The 24766-nt window shown below is 35.8% G+C and overlaps 1 protein-coding gene across 4 annotated transcripts in view; it reads right to left on the bottom strand.

Annotated features, from left to right (window-relative positions):
* The window catches only part of NAV3 (neuron navigator 3), an 845054-nt gene that overhangs the window by 193917 nt on the left and 626371 nt on the right, over positions 1-24766 (bottom strand). For 3 of the 4 annotated variants that reach the window (XM_036866523.1, XM_036866525.1, XM_036866526.1), the window contains exons 7-8: positions 3567-3635; positions 269-411 (exon numbers count right to left, since the gene is read on the bottom strand). In XM_036866523.1, coding sequence (XP_036722418.1) covers positions 269-411; positions 3567-3635 — 212 coding nt within the window. The remainder of the gene's footprint in view (positions 1-268; positions 412-3566; positions 3636-24766) is intronic. The other variant, XM_036866527.1, reaches the window with a different exon arrangement.

Here is a 24766-nt window from a genome sequence, read left to right as displayed (position 1 = left end):
GGAGGAACTTTTTTTGAGAAACAGATCTTATACTTGGGGATAATCACTAACCACTTTAATATAAATGACTATATTTCCTTAAAGTGCTCTTCAGATAGGAAAGGTCCTGAAGAAAGCTGGAATTCAGGAGGAGGCACTTAGACAATATAAGAAAGTCCACTGATAACATTTCCATTCCAAACACTGCTTAAATACTAGATTTAGCATGTAATTTATGAGGCTCACATGTTACACTTGTGCCTTAATGATGTAACGGGCGAACTCTTACCTTTTTCACTGCCATTTGCATAATTTGGAGGCTTGTTTTTATCAATGCTGTTAAAGCTCTGACTTCTCCTATTTAAATTGGAGGCTCCCTGGACCTTGCTGCTGCTGCTGCCTGCAGCTGACACCCTAGAGGGACCTGGAAGCCTGAAATAGTACAAGAAAAATTACATCATTATTGCACATTACAAAAAGATAGGGAACAGGAGGTTCTGAGCAGGGAAGGGTTAATGGGAAAATCATAATTTACGACGTTCAGCAGAAAATGTTGGTTTAAGTGACAAATAGCTAAACACAAGGTTTGAAAATCTTCAGAAAAATCTTGGTTCATATGATATAATTTGCCTCCAAAGTATATTAATCATGCAGGACAATTAGAAATAAAGTAATTTTAACTAAAAAAGTCATACCTATACGCACCTGATGAATAAAACTTTGATTTAAAGGCACTGTAACAACTACATGAAAAGCAAGGGAAATAATACTACTTAACTAGAATCTATTATATTCTCAGGGTATTAACCAGCTGCCTGCAGTTGTTGTTAAGTTGTTCTTTTCAATATACGGGGCATTTGTTTTTATCTTAGGTGGCTGTATCTTAGATGAACTTGTACATTAATAACAAGAAGAATAAAGTTACATACAAATTGCAAATAGCAAATGCTTACTGAGTATCTAAGCTAGTTAATTACTCGAAAACACGGTGTGGAGACCAAGGTCATGAGTTTGTTCATATTTGACTGATCTGTCTCACATAAAAACTTTCACTCTCTTGCCAAAAGTAAGCACCTAGGCTCTAGCTGGTTGTCTCACAAGTGTGGCCAACTGATCACACAGGCCATGCGGCAAGGATGCAGGTCTCAGAAGAAGAAAATCTATGCTAGTAGAATGACAATTTAAAATACACCTACAGTGATAGTACCTTTAGCTACTCGCTGTGTATGAAGGACAAGACATGAGGAAATGTAGGTAGACTGTATTAGAATTAGGGGAAGTTTGACGGGAGGTAATCATCTCAGTTATTTTATTTAAACTATAATTAAACATCAGTTTGGATTATTTATTTCACTGTTTAAACAGTTTCCATATTAAAATTTCAGGTATCAATTATTTCAAGAACTGTGCGTAAAATATGCAATTACTATATTTTATTTTATACTAATACTAATGTATATTGTGTATGTATAATAAACTCAATCTGCATAAATGAAAAACTAGAAATTAAGAATTAATATTGGCATCTTAAGACATTTAAAAACATATTAAGGGTCGCCAGCATCTTTGCTAGCATTTGCTGCCACCATGTGAATGTCACTGTGTACTGCTCTAATAAGTTCTATTTTAAAAGAAAAATAACAAAAACAATCCATAACTTATAAATGTAGCAATTAATTTTTTCTTGTTATACAAAATATTTAAAATAAAAGAATGTTTACATCTATTATATTGGTACCCGATATATCAAAATTTCACAATCAGTTGCTACAATATTCACATTTTAACTCACCTTATTATACTACTTGACACATTATTTCCATAGATTATCAGGAAATCAAACTCTTAAATGTATACTATAAATATTTTATAATAGTAACAGGTATTGCGAAATGGAATGAACATCAGGAAAACACACACGCCAGCTTAAGACCAGAAATGTTGATATCTTGGAATAGTTAATAGTTTCAAAATGTTGACTGTATTTTGGAGTTTAAATACATATGGCTAATAAATAGTTCCTTCAGCTATTTTGCTAATTAGAGGTTGTGTCATGCACAAGATTGGAATCTTTTCCAAATGACTCCAGCATTTAACTTTTACTCAAATGGATCTACAGGGTTTGTAAGTCTAGCACAATAACCACAGACACCAGCAATTTTGAGTACCAGTGATTGCACTATGTAGAAGGAACTCAACTAATTAATTTGGCCAAATGTCCCATCATAATAAATCTGAGAACTAGTACTGTAGACACAGCCATAGGCTTAGAAAGTTCATTCCAAACTCACATTTATAAACAAATTTTGTCACAAAATTTGCCCTACTTGCAATGAAACTTGACCTGTTTCTAGAAAGCAATTAAAATGCATTTTGATCTTGACTGTGACCCATGAAGCCAAGTGATCTTTAGTTCTCAGAAGAACAAATTAAAACAAATTAAAAAATCCATTTGCTCTTCTCATTACCCTAATTTGACAGTCAGCCAGAGCTCCAGATCATTCATCAAAGTAATAAAAAGAGAAATGAGAATGAAGCCAAAAAAAGAGATGTTCTATTAAATCAAAGAAGTACTTAAAATATATTTTATATTCATTAAGTCTTAGAAGTAGTAATAAAAAATGCTTACTGAACATGGCAGGTCACTGTTCTTTGCGCATCCTAGTTTATATCATTTCTTTTGATTTTTAATTAAATACCCTTTTAATTTGCCTTTCCAGAATCAGTTTAATTACTATGGAAATGAACATAACTTAGGAAACCAAGGCAAGGGGGAAAGCACATAACCTCAAGTCAAGGCATCATAAGTAGTTCTTGTGGTCAAACACTGCATAATATGATTCATTATTAGAGTAGTGACTAGTAAACCACCACTGAGATACTTCCCCAGTAAGTGAGATGGCACATATAACCACATAATAATCAGGGGGGCAAAACACATTTGCTGTGGCTTCACTTAGCTGTACCATCATGCCTCCAGTAACTTAACATTTAAAAAAATCACTTTCCACACATTTTTCTATACCAGTATTTTCCAAACAGTATATAATGCACTGTCATTTATTATAACAGATTGCCTTTAAAATACATATGTCATAAAGAAGCAAAAATTTAAATGATTAAAGATAAAAGAATGGTTCAGGCTGACCTGGTGCTAACTTTCCCACAAAAATCTGCCAATGTTTCTCACTTCTGCTTCAAAATGTGCAATAGTTAATGCATACCCATTTCAAAAAGCAATTACAATCTTGTTTTCCTTCCAGATTTGTGGCCTGGAAAGAATGGGGTCTTCAAAGTAATTTTTTTCCTTGACTTTCTCTAAGCCTAGAACCTAGACCTCAGCCCAGTCATAGCACTATGTATAACAAAACTGAATTAGAAGAACCCAAGACCCATTTCATCATCTAACACAAACATGTTCACGCCCAAGAGGGCGTATGGAAATCTACTTGGAAGAATTCGGTACTCTAACCTTTACATCCAGAAGTATGTCAGTTTTTGAAAAAATTTAGAATGGTAGGACAAAATATCCCTGGGCATTTACTTTATTATCACTAACAAGCAATAAATTAGAGATATTAACTGACCTAGTAGGCTTTTTTTGACTGGTTGCAATTCCACTGTGATTAGACTGAGTTGCATATCTGGCTGCCAGACTGTATGAGGAGAAACAGAGAAATTGAATTAAAGAGATTCTTTGAACATGGAAAGAAAGTACAAACTTACAAGAAAACTATGAGTTAATGAAATGCAATTAGAACATGTATAAACATGTATAAAGAACAAATTAGAAAATTATGATAATGCAACACATATACCATGACCTTTGATTATGAACATATTATGAAATAAATAATGCTGTGGACCCCTTAAGTGTGTCATCAACGAATTTTAAAAAATGGTTGTGTGACAATATTAATATTTTTAAAGTAATATTATTCCATCTTAGAAAAAATTCAACCTTTGTAAATGACAGTGAAAACTTCAGGAAAGCTAAAGCTTGACTTAACACCATAGCAAGATCTCTTTCTCAAAAAGATTCAAATGGAAAAAAGAGTATGAAATGAGAGTCATTATTTTCTTCTATAAACCCTTCTAGTTTGTTGTTTTAACCTAAATACTATTTTGAAAGACAAAAGATTAAAATATCTGGTTTCTGTGTAGTAAGTTATTGTTGATCTCTAGTCCTGGATAGAACATTTTATGGAAGTGATTAATACAAGATGTTTTTCTAGAGAAAGATCTATGCAAAAAATTGAGATTAAAATGGAGTCAAATTCTTCAAAAACGGACTGAACAACTGCTGATGATAATTTCTGGGCATTCTTGAATTACAATTCTTAATGATTTTTTAAATCACAATCTTTGGTTGAAAACACACCAAAAAGCATTATGGAAACCAAGTTTTGAAGAGCAGTGGATACTTTATAAACAAAATGAACATTTGTGCTTTAATTTGAACTGATTTCTGAATTACCTAATGGTTCTGAAATTAGTGTTCTGAAGGATATAGTAAGACTCAGTGGGCCTAAACATGTTCACACGTGCTGTGATGGTCATGGGTTGACGTGTGAGTGGAGAATCGCTCTGCTGGTGAATTGTGATGACTCTACATGAACACGTTTGTTGTACACGCAGAGTTTCCAAGGCCTCCAAGGAAACAGGAACAACGTGGGGTTGTTGGAATCAGGGTGGAAGGGTCATGTGGAGCCCTGCTGTTAATCCAGTTGCTTTGCTGCTAAGTAGAGGGTATTTAACCAAGGGAAGGATCCCTTAAGATGGTGACATGTTTCCTAAGTAAACTCTTACTCCATGCAGCCAGTCTGTGGTGGGAGTATGCAGGCCTTCGAACTGCCTGGCTAGAGAGGAATAAAGAATTCCTCATATCTAGACAGCTTTTCAGAGCACTTGTTTTTCAAGTGGATATGTGATATATTCTTATTCGCAGAGAGTGCATTCTGTATTCTAACTGTACTGGACACTGAGACAACTGGCTACAACTGGCCAAACTACCTCAGCAACAATAATATCAGAGGACAATTTAAAAGTAAAAACCAAAGCACTCCAATGAAATATTAATTCAAAAATTAAAAGTACCCAAAGTGAAAAAAAAGAATCTTCTGTGAACATATCAGTCTACTTTGTCAACCCAAGAATAAGAGAACTACCTACAGGTTCACCATGATGTCTTCTATCCTGTACCCTCCAAATTGAATACAAATATTAGCAGGAGAGATGCCAATAAAACAATGTACTTTCCCTCAGGGAACTGAAGCCACCTCATTGATTTTTTTCCTCCATGATTTTAAAGATGTATCATAATTTCTAGTATAGAAGTGGAAAACCAACAACAAAATCTAGAGGTTAATCGACTTGGCCAAAATCAATCTGATTTTATTGCCCACTTGTGTTTTCTAATTAGTATGAGAATACTCTACTAGTTGCCTATATTTTTGCACCAAGCCATCCTACTTTAACTCTTTGAAACTGGGCTTCTGCCCTATACTATCCTTACAAATGTGAAACTGTTATTTGAAGAAGAGTTTGATTCAACTCTCACCGTATTCTAATATTTTTGTATTTGACCATATTTTTCCCTCTGCCTTTTTAAATTTCTCTCTTTCATAGACTGTCATACGAATAAACTCACTTGATCTGCCCACCATCATTCTGTCCATTTTCTCTTTCTTTCACCAGGCCTTCTTCCATTACCCATCTCTTAAAAGCATGCTTTTTCATATGTCATCTTTCCTCAAACACTTGTATGCATTCTTTCATTTGATTCTTACCTAAGATTTCAGATGAAATCTACTAGAAACTAGAGTTAATATCTGCATCATACTCCCGGACATCAATATCAACTGAATAAAAGACATCCATTTCCATGACTTTCAAAATCAATTACCACATCAAACTCACCATTTTCCTTTTTTTAATCCCCCAAGTTCTAATCAGATCCTTCCTTTCATTTCATGATTTCTGTACACAGGATCACCATTTTCTTTAGGTCTTTGGGCTTGAAACCTCAATAGTCAACTCTTCCCTTTTTCCTTCCTTTTAGTTATTGTAGATGTGCAATCAATACCCTGCCACGCTGATTCAACCTCTACAAATTTATCTATGTTCTCCTTCAATTTTCATGTTTACCACCTAACTCAAGCCCCAACGCGTCTCACAATGCCTCTAGCTCCCTTTCTTTCTTTCTTTCTTTCTTTCTTTCTTTCTTTCTTTCTTTCTTTCTTTCTTTCTTTCTTTTTCTTTCTTTTCTTCCTCCCTCCCTCCCTTCCTCCCTTCCTTCCTTCCTTTCTTCCTTCCTTTTATACCTGGCCCTGGCTCTCTATGCAGCAGAAACGAATTTTTTCCCCCACAGTGCTTGTGATACCATGTCCCTAATTTCAGATTTACAAATGGGCTAGTAACAAAGCAGGTGAATAGGTACAGCCAAAGCAGTTTATTAGTGAAATAGACACAAGGGACATGTAGACACAGCTCTGAGGCAAGTGGGGGTAGATAAATAGAGTCAGAACACCACTAAACTAAGGATTTGCAGACATCTGGTTAGAAGATTATGTATTTTTTTCCTGAAATGTTGTCAAATGAAAGTCCTTCTAGTTAATGGGTGGCAAAAAGTATCAGAAACAAAAGCACAAAAAAATAAATATTTTGAGACACACTGTGGGTTCTACTAAAGGAAGTATCTTCTCATCTATCCTGTAAAGTAGAATATCAAGGGAAAGCTTTTTATTTCCCCTAACATGGAAGGGAAGAGGAGGAGATTAGAGACAGTCAATTAAAAAAAAGGATGAAACTCATCTGGTGTTCAATACACAGAAGGATCCAAACTGCCAGAACTATCCAATATAGCTTCAGTGCAAATCCCCATGTAGAACAGTAATATCCATTTATTATAAGGAAAGAAAGCTTCTCAAAGTAAACCGATCCTGAATTGCAATCACCTATTTTTATTAACCACCACAGACAGCCTCACTACTCATGGTATTGTCCACAGACGAACAAAATGGCATCACCTGGGCCTTGTTAGAAATACTGAATATTAGGTCTCATCCCAAATCTACTGAATCAGAATCTGCATTTTAACAGGATTCCTATGCATAATAAAAGCTGTGCTCTACAGAACATCCACAGATGTCCAAGCTTGGAAGAAAAACACTTGTTTCCAAAGTCAAAGAGCATAATCTAAACATCTCAGGCCATGCCTCATTTTCTGTTCTGCTGCGGCTGCTTTAGATAGTGCTGACACCCTCTTTCCTCTAGAAATCCTCAACTCACTTAGCTTTCTTAACACGACCGCTGTCTCTTGAGCTACTCCTCCTCCTCCTTCCAAGACACAGGTCCACTCACCATCACCCCTTCTAAATTTTGTACTATGCCCATGAATATTTTCAAAACCATAATCCTAGGTATCAGCTAGTATATCCCTCCATTCTTTTTATATCAAATCTGTATTTTATACTCCAATCTCAATTCTAAACTCAGAGCCTCTTTTCTAAGTATCTCATTATCTCCTACATATTCTACCTGGATCTATCAGCTATATTTCTCCCAGATATCCCCAAAATGTTCAAACCTTAACACATTATTCTTTCAAATCATCTCTCTCTCTTTGACTTTGCTATTTAAATTTAGTGTCACCAACTTTTTTTTTTCCATTGAACAAAGAAGAGTTGTCTTCCTTGACATGACCCACTCCATTTTTACCTCTGTGTCATTTCTCTCATGGACTCTAATAATGCCCCTCCACTAGTCCCTTTGTTATTATCCCTTTTTTATTGCCAACCAAATCCAATCATTCTTCTCACAGTCAATAGAACAGAACTTTCTTTCCCAAGAGAGAATAGATGTCAATCTCTTCCTTTGAAATTGCTGTTGACTCCCCATTGTCTGTAGGATATAGTCCAAGCTCTGTGATCTGGTTTACTGAGTGTTTCCGTGTGTCTCCTCAGACTCTCTTACAGCTTCATCTCCTCTACACATCTTCCATCCCATGTTCTCCACTGTCATCACACCTCTGCTTCTGGCCTGAGGCCTCTTCTCCCCCGGCTCCATGGCTTTTCTCATGAGGTTTCCTTCATCTGAAACACCATGGTTTCTCTTCCCCACATTATGAAATCTTACTTCTGCTTTAAGATCCTGCTCAAGTGTCACCTCCTTCTTGAGGCATTTCTCAAGTCCTGTAGAGTTAGTTTTGTCTTCCATTAGTCCCCAGGTCTTTATTCATCTCTAAGGATTAGGTTAACATGGAAATTTATCAGGGTAAATGCTTATCTCCTGAACAGATTACATTGTTCACCAGGACAGTAATTACGGTATGTTCATTTCTTCATTCTCAGTTCCTATCATGGGTTGGTACGTGTTCAGTAATTAACTATTGATTGCTATTTACTGGGTAGTATTATCAAAAAATGGTATGTTATATCACCATCTTTTAACCAAGGGAAATTGTTTTAAGAATGGAATTATCAGAAGTATATTAAAGGAAGACACTTGTCTTCATTGTGTCCTTATCAAGTGACAGTTTACATTTATTTGCTCATTTATTCCTCACAATAGTCCTGCAAAGGTGATCCTCTATTCCTGACTGAAAAATATGAAACTGCCTTTAAACATTAAGTAACTTGTACAAGTTATACATCTTATAAATAATAGTACTGAAATTTAAACTATCTTCTGTTGGATTCTATAAGCTGTGAGAGGTTCTACTATATCATATCATTTTCTTGCAAAGCACAACTTGTGATACTTTAATGCTTCTTTTGCTATTAATTCATTGCCCTTTGGATTTGTATCTCCAAGACATTATGATAATAACTTTATATTGCCTTCAGAGTATCATCTCTTCCAGTGTCAAATAAATCTACTTTCAATAGATACTCTTCAGCATTTAGATAGGGAATTTTAAATAATTTCATTCCACAGATGACTTTATGTAGAAATCGGAAATAAACAGTAAAACAAATTTGAAATGGTCTGATGTTTTTAGTGTCCAAGCAATTCTCAAAAATCTTCCAAGTAAACACTATCTTTTAAATGTTTAAGCCACATTTTAGTAAGAGCTAGAAAATTATGGCATACTATTTATAACTTGCCACTCCCATGTTCATTGCACACATGACTAATTAATCAATCACAGAACTTTTTTTCTGCTGAGTCCTGTGGTAGCCTCAAAATCCTTGGCTAGGATTCCAGCAACCCTTATTAATTAGAACACTTAGAATGAGAGTAAAAACTTACTCGATCTCTTCCTTATGCTCTCATCAAATATTAAGAAGATTTTGAGTGGCTCAGTGCAAGATTTTCGTGGAAGGTTCTATTTCTATTGTAGTTATTCTAACAGTGGACTTCCATGCAGAAGTAAAAATTATATAATCTTATTCCTTAGCTTTCATCTTCAAAAATCAAATTGGACCCAGATATAAAGACATGTGCGTCATTAAAAGTCACCAAAACGTAATAGCTGAGCCTCACACGTCTATCATTCTTTACCTCCATTGGCTACGATCAAGGTTCTTTCAAAAAAAAAAAAACTCAGTTGAGGCAGTTAATATTTGAATTGCCTTAACTGGTTTTTAATTCCTATGATAGTTAAAATATTCTTTTAACAACTACTAATTGCCCAAGTAAAAAGTTGGAGAGCCACAGTAACTTCCTAAGAAATTAAGCCTTTGTCATGACCGTAGCAGAGAATACCAAAAGGTTTAGTAAATAATAAATTCCCAGGTTAGTGAGGTCCTTTTCTTTGATATGTAAAGAAGAAATTGGGGGGACGAAAGAGGTTGGGATATTTAGCAAGCCTGGAACCAGGAGACCACATAGGAAATCACTGCTACAATTCAGGAAAGATTTGATGAGGGCCTCAATGGAGGCAGAGGCACAGGAAATAAGAGTAAATGATTAATGAGAGAAGTTATAATCACGGACATAGGACTTGAAGGGAAAAATCTAAGATGGCTCTGGGGCCTCTGGCTTGGGTTGCACAGTACAGTTACATGGGAGCAGAGGGCAGGAAAAAGAGATTTAACATCCCTGATAGAGTGTAAAAAGAGAAAAAAAAATCAAGACTCCACTTTTAAGTTATGTCATTAGTCAAAGGGTGAATAAAGTAACAGGAAATACTAGGAAGATGGATATTCACAGGTGAATAAATCCATTTTCACAGCAGAGATAAAGATTACTTTATGGTCTTATTATAATAGCTCTTTTATAAAGCACATAATAGTTTTGGATATTGAATAAATTAATAAATAAGAAATTGACTTCACACCCCTAAGGTATTTAAAGTGGCAGACAGACATAGATATTGAGAAATTTGATTTAGTTTTGTGTTCCACTTATTCTAATAAGCATATATTGATTGACATTATCCACCAATTAATAAACCATTTAAAAGGTTTTTATTGACCACCGGCATATATCAGCAATGTGCTAGAATGATTTAATTTGGGAAAATTAGGTTTAAGAATGCAGGGATGACTGTTTCACTCTGAGAAGTATAACCCTTAAGACCATGTATTCCAACTCAAAACCCTTCCTAAAAAATACAATTTGGTATTTAATGGAAACTGAACTGACTTCAACCTTGGACAGAGAAACACAACAATATTAGGCAAGTGTGCAAAAAGTGGTACATTCAAATATCTATTTTCTGTGAATTATTAAGTTGAAATGCCAGTAGTAAAGATCTAACATATTGGTTAATAGCACAGACCCTAAAGCCTGAATACTCTACCTGAATCCCAGCTCAACTGTTCTCTGTGCCTGTGTCCTCAGGGGTTAAATAAGGATGACAATATTATCTATCTCAAGGTTTTTATAAGGATTAAATTGTAGATCACTTAGAAGGGTGTCTGGTAGAAATAAGTGCTGGAACAGTTAAAAAGAAAATTCAGTACGTTTGGGATGTTTGGGAGTACGTTTGGAGTACGTTTGGGAGTCCCTGGGTTCACTAAGCCCCCATGTGAGGCTCTATAAATAGTCTGGTGACTTCATTACAACATAACTTCCTATGTTCCTACAACTACCCTGCCCTCCTGTGCTTGGTTGTCTTCTCAACACCACATTCTTTGGTCCCACCTATCACTTTTGATGCTACTACATTCTTACTCTAAGACCCACAAGCCCGGACATCTCAGGACAGTGCCTGAGCTTTTAACTCTGGCTCTCAGTCTCCTGGTTTATAATTACTTTGAGACCCGATTTCGTGCAAGCAAATACAATTGTCTTATTCTCCCTCAAACCTCTCTGGATACTACTCACTCTTCTTGTTTTCTAAACTCAACAATATCAAGCCCTTATAGGTACTAATCTTATAAAAAATCATCAGAAAATTGCCCCAATAGGACATCCAAGAGCCACCATTCCCAAAACAACACGCACAGGATGAGCCTTCCAGAACCTACAATTCTCAACACTGTACATAATCCCCAAAGTATCTCAAATACAGAATTTCATAAATGTTCTGTTCTGTGATACAGTCATTAGATGAAAAGATAATTTTGATATGCTTAATGCTAGAGTATATTTGCTTTAATATTTCAACCACAGTTTTGTGTTAGATTTGCACTCTAAATGTCACAACTAATTTGAAAGACAGGGGTAAAATGTGTCAGAAATTGAGGCAGTCCTCGATAACAACAACAAAAATAATTTGCCTTTAAGAAGGTAGCAAACAGGCCTCCATAATTCTGAATATATTGCAAAACAACAAAAGGAATTCTCTTGTTTGCTCACTTGACCCATAAATGTTTGTAGTCTCCAGAGTTTTGTTCCGAGCCCTCCTTTTCTTCCCTAGCTTTATACTCTCTTCCTGAGTAATCTCTTCCATTTCTATAGTTTAAATCAACAAAACATTGCTAAGCCGATGTTCCCAGGTCCATATATCTGGCCCTGACCACTCTTCTGGGCTCCAGAGTCTCATATTAGATATCACCATCTAGAAGTCCCACTGAAATGTCAAGTTCATGAAGGCCAAAGCTGAACTTCCTTCTCTGCATCTCCTGCTCATCTGTTTCCACCACAGCATTACTATTTTTTCCCTTGTTGAAATACATCATCACCAGTGAGTCAACAAAACTAGAAACGTGATGATTTCTTTGGCCCTTACCTCCAAACAGTCCCCAAATCCATCTTCCTCAGTCCCACCCTCACGCCTATTAACATGAAATTGTTCAAACTCTTGCCTCTATAGCTATAATGTATGACAAACCTGCATCCTCTCACATTTCTCCCCAAAGCACATTTTTCTCTACCCTGTCACCAAGGTCATGTTCCTAAGTTATAAGCAGCCTCATTTTCCTTCTGCTAAGAAAATTCCTGAAGCAACTTCCTTTACCTTCAAGAAAGAACTGGAGCATCCAGAGCCCCCATGAATTGGCCTCTGCCTACCTTTCTAGCCTCCCTCTCATCATGCCCTGTGGCAATTTAAACCCAGAGCTATAATCAGTTATTTGATGCTCCTGTCATTAAAAGGTGAGATCTCTGTCCCACCCACCCTCCCTTTGAAGCTGGGTGGAACTGTCAGTCCTTCAACTATTGGGTGACAATACAGTTGGGTCACAGTACAATGTCCCTGAGACAGCCATGCTGGTGAGGCCACATGTAGTCGCTGTTCCAGACACGTGAGTGAGGAAGTCACCTCGGAAGTGGATTCTCCAACCACAGGTGCTTTGCCTCGGGGCAGCCTGTGACACTCCAGCTATTCCAGCCTTCCCTGTTCCAGAAATAGTGGAGTAGAGACAAGCCATTCCTGCTGTGCCCTGTCTGACTCCTAAGCTCATAAAATCCATGAGTATAATAAAATCGTCATTGTTTTGTGCCAATATATTTTAAACAGCAAGAGATACCCAGAACACATTTCCACTTTCACTTTCTGCTCAGCCGAAAGGTGGCAGTTTCCTGAAAGTGAAATGGCATTTTCCTCATCAGTGCCTTTGTATGGGCTTTGGTACTCTGTTGGAGTAGCTAGCACACCTCACTGAACCACCTGTTTGAACATCTAGGTCCTCTGTTAGATGATGGGCGAAATAAAAGGTTAAAGCATCACCAGATCTCAGCTACACATCTAGCATAATTCCTGGCACACAGTGGGGGCTGAATCTTTATTTGTTGAAAGGTCAAATCTGAACTTTCGAACCAGCGATAAGAAAGAACCCTGTGCTCTAAGGTAATATATGAAAGATCACTAGAACAATATTGTTTTTCATTAAGCCATGTGGTATTCACGGACTACACACAGTGACTGGTTCATCAAAACATAAAAATAAGCACAAAACAGTAATTTTTAAAATGGATGTACTTACTATAAATATGATAATACACTATGTTTATCAGAGCAATCTTTCATATTATGTAGGTTTTTATAACTCCTCATCTATATTAAGAGATTTTACAGAAAATTGTTTTAGAATCAACCATCTTTCCTCCCTTCAGTCTACTTAACTTCAGCCTTGGAGTCACACGAATAGGAGTGGAAATCCCTATACACAACCCCTCTACAGTCACACCTTTAGTACTCTTGATTCCCAAAGAAAGAGAAAAAATGCTTAATCATAAAATCACATTTGTTCTACTAACAACACTATTCCCAAGGAACCAAGGAGGAATACAAAGAAGGAAATTACACAATATGAGGTAAGAAATTTCTTGGGCATAAATTTTGGTGGAAGTTTTTTACCTCCCAATCTTACTTTTCTTTTGTAAGATGGTATCACGTGAAGAAGACAGGAATCATTTCCTTTCAAATTTACTAAAAATGGCTTGAGAGAAAATTAGGGATAAATTACCCAAGATGTATTATAATTAAGTACGTTGGAAGAAAGTCTTAAACTAAGGATTTTATATAAAATAACAAACATTGAAGACAGTAGAACACATTCACTAATATTTTTAAGGCTGAGATAGATTGAAATACATTTCCTTATATATCCTATGATTGCTAGAAATGAAACCGTACCTTCAGAATGAATATTTAAAGAATTCTTTAAACCAAATTCTTCCTTTAGTATATACAGTTTCCCTTCTGTAGGGTCCTTGTTCAATGTTATAAAATGATAACTGACAAGCTAATAGCTCTAAAAAAGAGGAAAGTGTTCGGCCACTTCTGCAAAATATCTTTTGTACCTTAAAATCATATACGCTCCTTCAAAAATATTTAAGACATTTTGTAACAACTATACTCACATCAGAGTATGTGATAAAAATATGTTGTCCCTATACATAAATTTTGCTGAGACTTCACTAAAAACAGTTATTGCCTAATCCATAAATGAGTCAGAAGCTTAGCCTTCATCCACATGTGTTTCTTTTTAGCAGCTGGGTGGCTGAAATATCATCCTGATTACATGTGAGACAGGTTACTGTGATAACTTATCCCATTAGTGAAATATGGCATGTAAATCTATTATAACCTCTGTCTTATCTTAAATTTCAACTGACAGTTAATAAGGCCACCTGCATGGTCTGCTTTTGTGGGATCTCAAAACAGTAACTAAAGAGGGAGATGCCTGGCTAGGATATTACTGCATCAAAGTCTCACGCTCTTTTAGGAATGGAGAACTTCAAGATAAAGAACTCAGGAAACCAGGCTCACATTTCTCTCACAATGTTACCATAAATTAGATTTTCACACTGCTTTTACTTACATGTAGCTCAAAACACTATGCTGATGCATGGATCTTTTCCATTTACAACTTTCAGTGTGGAGTAAAATTATACCGCAATGCATTCAGTGCTCCATTCTAAAAGCCCATTTTAATGCAACCACCTTAAAAAAACTGGACCCTGAATACCGCTACACAAAACTATTTTTTTAAGTTAACCTTTATTTTATATTGGGATATAGTTGACTTCAATGTTGTGTTAGTTTCAGGTGTACAGCAAAGTGATTTAGATATACATATATATATCCATTCTCTCTCAGATTCTTTTCCCATATAGGTTATTACTATTTTTTAAGCTAAAAATGTAAACAAACTTTGGCAAAGACTACCTTGATGAGTGAAAAAATCTGGATTATTTAATACTTCTGAAGATTTAAAAAGTAAGGGAACACGGGTTCAAGCCCCGGTCCGGGAAGATCCCACATGCCGTGAGCAACTAAGCCCGTGCGCCACAACTACTGAGCCTGCGCTCTAGAGCCCACGAGCCACAACTACTGAGCTCGTGTGCCCCAACTACTGAAGCCTGGGCACCTAGAGCCCGTTCTCCGCAACAAGAGAAGCCACCGCATTGAGAAGCCCGCGCACCACAACGAAGAGTAGCCCCCACTCGCCACAACTAGAGAAAGCCCGCGCACAGCAATGAAGACCCAACGCAGCCAAAAATAAAATAAATAAATAAGTAAATAAATAAAAGTATTGTAGGAAGCACAAACTATGTTAAACTATTTCCTAGTACCCATGTTCATGAAAATGAACTTAATTATTATACTTATAAAATAATTATATAAATGTTTGAAGATCTATAAGAAAGTCCATTTTAGAGAGTCCTTATAATTGGGCTCCTCTCAATTTGCTGCAAAGCAAATGTAATCATTAATACAGTCAGTTTCATATCATTTAGGGGTAACTGGGGTCTCAAAACATCTCTGATGGTGGACTCTGGTCTAGAGTCTGCCCCCACTTGTGAGGAGAGAAAGCTGATTTTATTTACACACCTTTTGAGACTGAGAAGTCATTTAGAAAGGGGTGGGGGCTATGAGGGTGGTCAGAAGCAGAAGCACAGGAAATGGAGTGTAAAGAGGCAAATGTTGACAGTGCGCTTTGTAATGAAGAAGGACTCAACCAATGGCAAGACTATCTCAGCTGCAGAAACATGCAAGTCCCCCAAATTAAATTCTATGCTCACCCAGTCATCCCCTGATTACAATTTGTCTTTCTCTGTAGACCTGATGACAGGAAAATATTCAATGGTCATACTGACACAATTATACTGACACAGTTTTTGTGACAGGTGCATTTCTCCATTGTAAGACAATAAGTTGAACCTTTAAGACAGATTTTAGTGGAAAACAGATTAATACATAATAATTTCATATGGTATAAAATTGCAGATATAATAATCAACTCTACATTATCAGTGCTCTATTTGAGAAGACAGTACCCCAGAAATAGTAAAGATCAAATAGAACCAAACAATTTCTAGTGTTTGGGAGACAATGTTCATGCAATATATAAACAGGATATCAAAATGTCCTGGAGTAAAATGTTAAAGAAATAAATCACCAATTAGCTATTCTGAGTAATGGCTCTGTGATGATACATGAATCATATATTTGGTAATTATAAGAGAAAATTATGAAACATTGGCTTACCATTGTTTTTATCGAGACATTTATGTCAGAGAGCACAAGTCTTAAATTCTCTAAATTAGGAGTGAGTCTAATACTTTAAAATATATTATATTCTCACAATTCCCTTGGAAAGATAGAGTATAACTCTGATGTTTTCATTTTCTACCTGGAGAAATTAAGCTCAGTTAATTGATTTTTATTTAGTTAAAGAAAAAAAAAAAAACAAAGTTATCAGAATGAAGAATGGTTCTGTCAATGAATGTGATGCCATTAACATGTTGATAAACAATAATTAAGGTTTAAGTTCGCAACAGCAAAGGATAACATGATAGATAAAAGGGGCCATCAATGACCAAGAGACTTCAGCAGCTTTTGGAGAACTGAAAAGAAATGAAGTATTTTTGATGTGGAACACATAGCCTCCATGTGTTCTCCATCAAAAATGAACACAGAAGCCTCATCCTACTATACGCATGGAGGGAGGATTCAGTCTGTAAGACTGAGGGAGGCTGGACTAGGAAATTTCAGATAAGATGAAGGGGATATAAAAAGAGGGAGATTAATCGAACACCCATATCAATTACTATTGATGACCACTCCATGGCCAGACACAAACAAACCAATTAACCATCCAAACAAACAAGAAGCGATTTTAACTATAATAACTGAATAATCAAAGAAAAAAAATGCCTGCAAAGAGGGGTCTCTCAATTTACCTGGACTGATATCCTTCTAGAGCATCATTAAAGGAGCTATGGCCTATTCTTTTTTTTCAAACCAAAGTGTATTGCTCAGCCATTAAAAAGAATAAAATAGTGCCATGTGCAGCAACACGAATGGACCTGGAGATTTTCATACTAAGTGAAGTAAATCAGACAAAGACAAATATCATATGATATCACTTATATGTAGAATCTAAAAAAATTGATACAAATGAACTTATTTACAAAATAGAAACAGACTCACAGACCTGGAGAACAAACTTCCCCCAGGGGGGAAGGGTGGGAGGGGGGGATTGATTGGGAGTTTGGGATTGATATGTACACACTGCTATATTTATTTAAAACAGATAACCAATAAATTAGAATTGCTTTCTAAAACAAATAAATAAATAAATTGAAGTGTGTCTTTGATACACAATAAGTTTCAAGTGTATAACACAGTGATTCATAATTTTTAAAGGTCATATTCCAATTATAGTTATTATAAAATACTGGCTGTAGTCCCTGTGTTGTACAATATATCCTTGTAGCTTATTTATTTTATACATGGTAGCTTGTACCTCTTAATCCCCTACCCTTATCTTGCCCCTTCCCCCTTCACTCTGCCCACTGGTAGCCACTAGTTTGTTCTCTGCATTTGTGGATCTGTTTCTTTTTTTTAATATTCACTAGTTTGTTTTGTTTTTTTAGATTCCACGTATAAGTGATAGTATGCAGTATTTGCGTTTCTCTGCCTGACTTACTTCACTTAGCATAATACCCTCCAAGTCCATCCATGTTGTTGGAAATGGCATTATTTCATTCTTTTTTATGGCTGAGTAATATTCCACTGTGTGTGTGTGTGTGTGTGTGTGTGTGTGTGTGTGTGTATACACATATATACACACACAATATCTTCTTTACCCTTTCATCTGTTGATGGACACTTAGGTTACCTCCATATCTTGGCAATTACAAACAATGTTGCTATGAACACTGGGGTGCATGTATCTTTTCGAATAAGTGTTTTTGGGTTTTTTTGGATAGATACCCAGGAGTGGAATTGCTGGTTCTATGACCCCCTTTGCTCAGTATCATCTGAGTGAGGACTTTCCCAGAAGCCTGTTGAAATGTGCAGAAATATGGCTCCTACACATCTTATTTCTCCTTTTCTGATTTATGCCTCTCTACCATCAGCTGTCCAATTACTAGTACATACTTAAGTTTTTAATTGTTTGTCTATCACTAAATGTAAGCTTCAAAAGGGCAAGGATTCTTAGATTTCTTTTGTCCTCTGCTGTATCTCCAATGCTTAGAAGAGTGTCTGGAACACACAAAGTGCTGAATAAACATTTGTTGAATATATTAATGGGGGATGGGAGAGATGGGAGAGTGTGTACATCAAAAGATAATGATCAAATTAATGAATAAAAATTAGTGGCAGTAGTATTTTATTTAGCTATAAGGGAGTAATTACTAAAGGAAATACCTAAAATAATTAATGGGGTTACCTCTCTGTAGCTAGACCAGGCTTGGGAAGGTCTGAGCATTGGGCCGTTATTTTTAAATCATAAGGATATTATTACTTTGAATTACATTTATGTATTTAATAGAAGTTAGAAGTGTAATGGACAGAATTGATCAGAGAAAGTGAGAGAGGAAGGAACAGTGATGAGGGTGACTGGAGGTTTTTTAATGTGGGTCAATATATTTCATTATATATGTGATATGACCTAGAAGCGGGAGGAGGAAAGATGAAAGTGGCTGGTTTGAGTGCCTGTTACATGCTAAGGGCTGTGCTAAGGAGGAACTTTAAACACAAATTATGTCAGGTGGTCTTCTCAATACCCTTTTGAGAAAGTTACCACCATTCTAATATGAGGTAAGAACACTGGTATTTGAGCAGGTTAAAATCACTTGCCTCATGCCACATCACTGGGAATTGGTTGGCAGAATTGAAACCCATGTTTGCCTGACTCTAAAATAACCAACACTATACAGATGCTGCTTCATCATAACAACAGAACTATGAGTGGTTGTCAAGCTTTTAAAATAATGGAATAGAAGCACAGAACATAAGCAGTGTGTGTATGTGTGTGTGTACATACTCTTAGTATTACACCCTCTCTTGGTTTCCTCCATCAGTCAATTAAAGAATAATTTCTTTCCCTTCAATTATTTCTCTCTAGGAATAAAAAATCCTGTTATTTAAAAGGAGATTCATAAATGTCGTTTTTGTTTGTTTCATTTTCTTTAAAGTTTAATTGATTCCCTGTCTTTTATGAAGAGCACATTATAGGCCACAACACAGAGTCAATTAAGCAACTAATTGAAGCCAGGTTCCTGAGGGCTTAAATTACCAGAGCCTTCCTGTCATCTTAAATTAAACTTCCTTATATACTTCTCAAGATTTATAACCCCAGGCTGAAAAGCTGTAAACCATCCCAGTTTCAGAGTGAATCTCCCAGAAGGAAATGATGTTTCCTGGAAAAGAGGAAGGCAAATGTCCTCCATGGAAGAAGGCTCCAAAAGCAATGTGTGTGGCAGGGGTCATGGGAGCCTTGAGAAGGGGCTGCAAAGGGAATAGACAAGTCACTCAAATAGCATGTGCCCAGAGATTTTGCAATTTGACTTGTGAGTCCTATAGGAAGGAGCAAGTTCATCTAAACAGCAAGTAGACACATTCTTGACTTTCTCCTACAAAATGAAAAGCAGAAGGGCAAATGATTTTCTGTGGAGATCATAATCTCCCAAATTCCCAAAATAGCTCTTATTTTAGTTGAGAAAGACTTATTATCACTGCCTTTAACACTCTATCACCTATCTATGTAATTTCTTACCTACACTTTCACATGCACTTTGTTTCTTTTTTACGTGTTCTAATTCTCTATAATATAAAAATACTTGTTCATGTGATTCAAAAAATCACTGTTTTGGGATCGGTACAATTCACCAACTATTTAATAGCGGGATGGGAAATCATTTAATAATGTAGACAAAAATTAAGGTAAAAGGCCTGTATTCTAAGGAAAATCACCTCCCTTTTTTAAACTTTTAGCAAATAGAGAACATTTTTTATGTATACTATTACCCTAACATCTCATGTATAACCAGACCAGTACATAAGAAAAATGAATTTTCATTTTATAATTTTCTTTCACTATAATGCTTTACCAGATATTCTCAGGAAAATTAGACATTCATGACATGATTTCTGCTCAGTGTTGGCTGGACTCATGTGCCAGGCACTGTGTACGGTTTTGGTGAAATTGAACTTTCTGTTACTTTTCATGTCAACGAGAATTCTGTCAAAACACACATATGTAAAAATATGATTAGCAGAAATATCCTGAATGTCTATGACATATTTACTGATGGAAATAAATTTTCTGAGTTTGAAAATTATAGGATTCATGTCTACCTTGTTTTTTGAATAAGAAGTACTATTTTCCCCATCTCCTGGTTAATGCCTATAGAAAATAACTATGATCGCAACTCTTATATAAGATTTTTAGTACTTTATATTAAAACAGTTCTCATATTTTTTCCAGTTGGTTAGACAAAGGGCCTTTAATATACTCTTTTCAAAATAAAATAAAAAGCCAGAAAAATAAAAGAAATTGATTTTATATTTTATATTAAATAAATGCAAACAGGATACTTAACATTCTTTAATATAGCAAAATGTTTAAACTTTACCTACGTAAAGTCCTTCCAAAGATCACTGATATAGAGAAAAATTCATTTTTATATGAAATATGTTCAAATTTTTGAGATTGCTGAAGGACTGAGGAAATTTAGAATGAGTCGCAGCTTTATTTTAATACACATACTGCAAGTGGATAATTCAAGTCAAATGATAAACAGATCAGTGATCAAGGAAGAAGACTGCCTTCACATATCAACACTAAACTTACACCAACCATGCCATTTTAGGGTTAATTCAGAATGTAGGTCTTTCAACAGTATTTTCCCCCTTGTAATATTAGTTTATGTTGACGAGGTAAGGACTTTTGTATTCATATTATTTATTAACAAAACAAATTAGTAATTTGGACATTTTAAAGATAATATGTTTGTGTCGGATTAGTTATGGCATTCATTTTTTTAACCAGCCTTTAATTAAAAATTTTAAACTCTGTACTAGCTGCAAATTAGAGGCATCATTTCTTAATACTAGATCAGATACCTTCTTTCGTTGTCTAAACCAAACATGACAGAGAAGACAGGAATTATAAACATGCAAGTCTTTAAGCTATCAATGATATTTCATAGCCCAAACACTTCATTCATGTTACCTATTACTTTTTGTGGTACCAAAATGCTAATGATCTTGGTAATCTGCTTCCTTATCCCGCAAAACAGAAACCACATATTGGTAAAGGAATGGTACTCCACAGAGGCAAGCAACACTGACAGCAGTGAATTAATGAATGACAGCCAGAAAACAAAGGGAACAAAATATTTATAATAAATAGGTAAAAGACCAAAGAGGTATACAGTCAGGCATCAACGAGGATGGAAGCAAATAGTTCCACACATCTGGATAAGGTCTGATGGTTCCACTACATATCATTCTGAAACTAACTGTAGTTCAATATCATGACCACCCAAGAATCAAGAACATTTTATCTTTATTATAGCAGTTTTGTAATACACACAATTCTCATTTTAAGTGACATACCATTGCAACTGTGAATGTTAGAAAGTTTTCCTACCTAAAATTAGAAGCAGCTATAATAAAGATTCATTCACTCTTACTTAACTCATTTCAGAATCATTATTAAGGACGTACTGTGTGTAAGGTTCTGGGCTAATCCCCTGAAATATAGAAGTGGTTACAATGTAAAAACACTGCTGTCCTCACAGTGCTTACATTCTGGAGGGGAGGAAGTGGCAATAATAAACAATGAATATAATAAATAAGTTGTAGGTTAGAGAGGGATTAGAGCTACAGAAAAGAAGGAAAACTACAGCAACCATGATGTGGAGTGCAGATGGGCAGCGTGCAGTGTTAAAAGAGAAGTTAAGGTCAGCATCAGTGAGAAGGCAACACTGGAGCGGTTGACTTGAAGGAGGTGAGAGATTCAGCCAAGTGGCTATCAGAGGAAGAGCATTCCAGGCAAAGGAATCAGCTACAGCATATTTCCTAAGCGGGGAGCAAGCCTAGTCTATTTGACACCGTGGCAGGGCTTTGAGCAAAAGAGTGACATCTGACGGGTATGTTCAAAGAGTTTTGTAGATACTGACCCACTGAACCCGCAAAACGACTTCATGAAATCGGTGCCATTTTTTATACCCTTTTAGCAGATGAGAACCTGAAGCATAGAGAGGTTAGGTAAGTTGCCCAAGGTCACACAATTAGGAAGTGGTGGAACTGGGATCCAAGTGCAGGCAGTCTGATTCTAGAGGTGAGCGCTTAACAAGGAGATCTTCAGTCTTTGAACAGGACACACACAGGCACGCATGCTCGCTCACATGCGCACACACCCACACACACACACACTCAAGAGTGGAGAGGAAGCTGAGAAGCCAGAAGAGGAGAGTTTGTTATCCAGATTCTACGTCTCTTGGTCCACATTTTATTTTCTCTCTTGTATATTTTACTGGTTAACCTTTAGATCAAAATGTCTGTTTAAATGAAAGATGTTCAAATTGATTGAAAACATTTGGGGTTATTCTCAAAAGAGCAAAACAAATGAGCAATTCTTAACGTATAAAATAAATATTGTGGAAATATAGTTATGTCAATTTACTTTAAATAAACAAAGAGAACAAAACAAAAATACTCTCATGAAACAATGTGCACTGAAATTATTTTAGGTCTACAGAGAAAAATACAAGAACATTTTTCTGGCTAAATATCCACAATAATATAGCCACCAGTCATTTAAGCTATTCACTTGGGAAGAGCTTTGGAATCAACAGAAAGGCTTCATAAATCATGATTTATGACTCTCATCTCATGTAAATGAAGATAATGTATCACTGAGATTCTTTTCCATGTTAATTATCTTGGTTCTATTGTATAGACACTTATTCCTTTCCCATGTATACTATCAATATAGGCTGTGAAAAATGCTTAGATACATTGTTATATTTAAGTTCACATAGATTATAATTCATACACTATTTCACTATGTCGGATCTATACAAATGGAAATAAGTATTAATTTCCGAAATATAACATTCTCCAAAACATAGAATAAATTCTGTTAAAATGAAGACTTGGCACTCCTCTTTATCATGGTCTTAACTAAGCACTACCTTTAGTACAGTAGCTACTCTGCATTTATTAAATTAACAATCCAAAAAGTAATTAAATCCAATTTATCAAAAGAAAAAATTGGGCTTCCCTGGTAGCGCAGTGGTTGAGAATCTGCCTGCCAATGCAGGGGACACGGGTTCGAGCCCTGGTCTGGGAAGATCCCACATGCCGCGGAACAGCTGGGCCCGTGAGCCACAATTGCTGAGCCTGCGCGTCTGGAGCCTGTGCTCCGCAACAAGAGAGGCCGCGATAGTGAGAGGCCCGTGCACCATGATGAAGAGTGGCCCCCGCTTGCCACAACTGGAGAAAGCCCTTGCACAGAAACGAAGACCCAACACAGCCATAAAAAATAAATAAATAAATAAATAAATTATAAAAAAATTAAAAAAAGAAAAAATTATTTAAGAGTCTATCTCAGAATTAAAGGACACTGGTGAAAAGAATGCTTTTCATAACCTTTCACTGAAAAAAATAAGATAGCTCTCCCCAAGATGGTATAAAATGACCATGCCTATTATATATAGGTCTATATTTTAAAATATAATACAGTTTCATAATATCCATGCATATCCACCAAGAAGAGAAAATAATTTCCCCCAAAGGGTCATAACCACTGAGAAGTGTGGGGCAAGAAACTCCACATGGCAGATACAGAAATAGAGTGAGGGAAAGCAATGACAAATGATATCTCATCTCACTTCCAGAGTCAACATCCTTTGCACAACACCACTTCACTTCCTGTATTTTTCCAGCTACTATTCTTGCTTCTTGTCTGTTCAAATGGCTTAAACCAAACTCTAGGAAATATTATTTCTGGCAGTTCTCAAAACCTAGATCTCCTTCTACCAACCACCACTCCCCCCAAAAAAATTAATAATAAAAAATTTTAAAAATATATTTTATTTTTTCTTCTTCTCTATTCTTAAGGACATCTAAAGAACTTATACTGTAGAGAATTTTTTTTCACTTTGATTCCTGCACAATTTCACATGACATCACAAAATACCAAGACAAGCTTAAAGAACAGAAGCACATCTGCATTACTGAGTAAAAACAAATATCCCTTATCACTCCATGGCCTTTGTAGTACACTCCATATTTTTTGGTGAAACTGTGATTTTTCTTTATTAATAATTCACTAATGAGTAAAATTTGCCAAAGGAAATGAGTTTACATGGTTGTACAGAGACAGAAATATTGCTTAATATGAAGTGAGGGATGGTTGACAGATGAAAGAGAAGGGGATTTCTGAGCTGCTGAATATTTGACAGTAAGTGGGAAGTGGTTTGTGAATGTATCTTGGAATTTTATGTTAGCTTTCTGAGTCAATACTAATTGCCAAAAACAAACTCAAGGCAAACTGTATTATTAGGTTTTAGGCTTGGCTTCTAAGATGGAAAAAGTTAAATATTTACATATGTGTGATACAGTGTGTATATTTTAGTAGATGATAAAAGAGTAGTTTCATATTGGACATTCTCCCTCCTTAAGAAAAATGATCATAGCTATGTAT

The sequence above is a fragment of the Balaenoptera musculus genome, chromosome 10 (assembly GCF_009873245.2).
Source record: "Balaenoptera musculus isolate JJ_BM4_2016_0621 chromosome 10, mBalMus1.pri.v3, whole genome shotgun sequence".
Lineage (NCBI taxonomy): Eukaryota > Metazoa > Chordata > Mammalia > Artiodactyla > Balaenopteridae > Balaenoptera > Balaenoptera musculus.
This window is presented reverse-complemented; position numbering and strand designations above follow the sequence as displayed.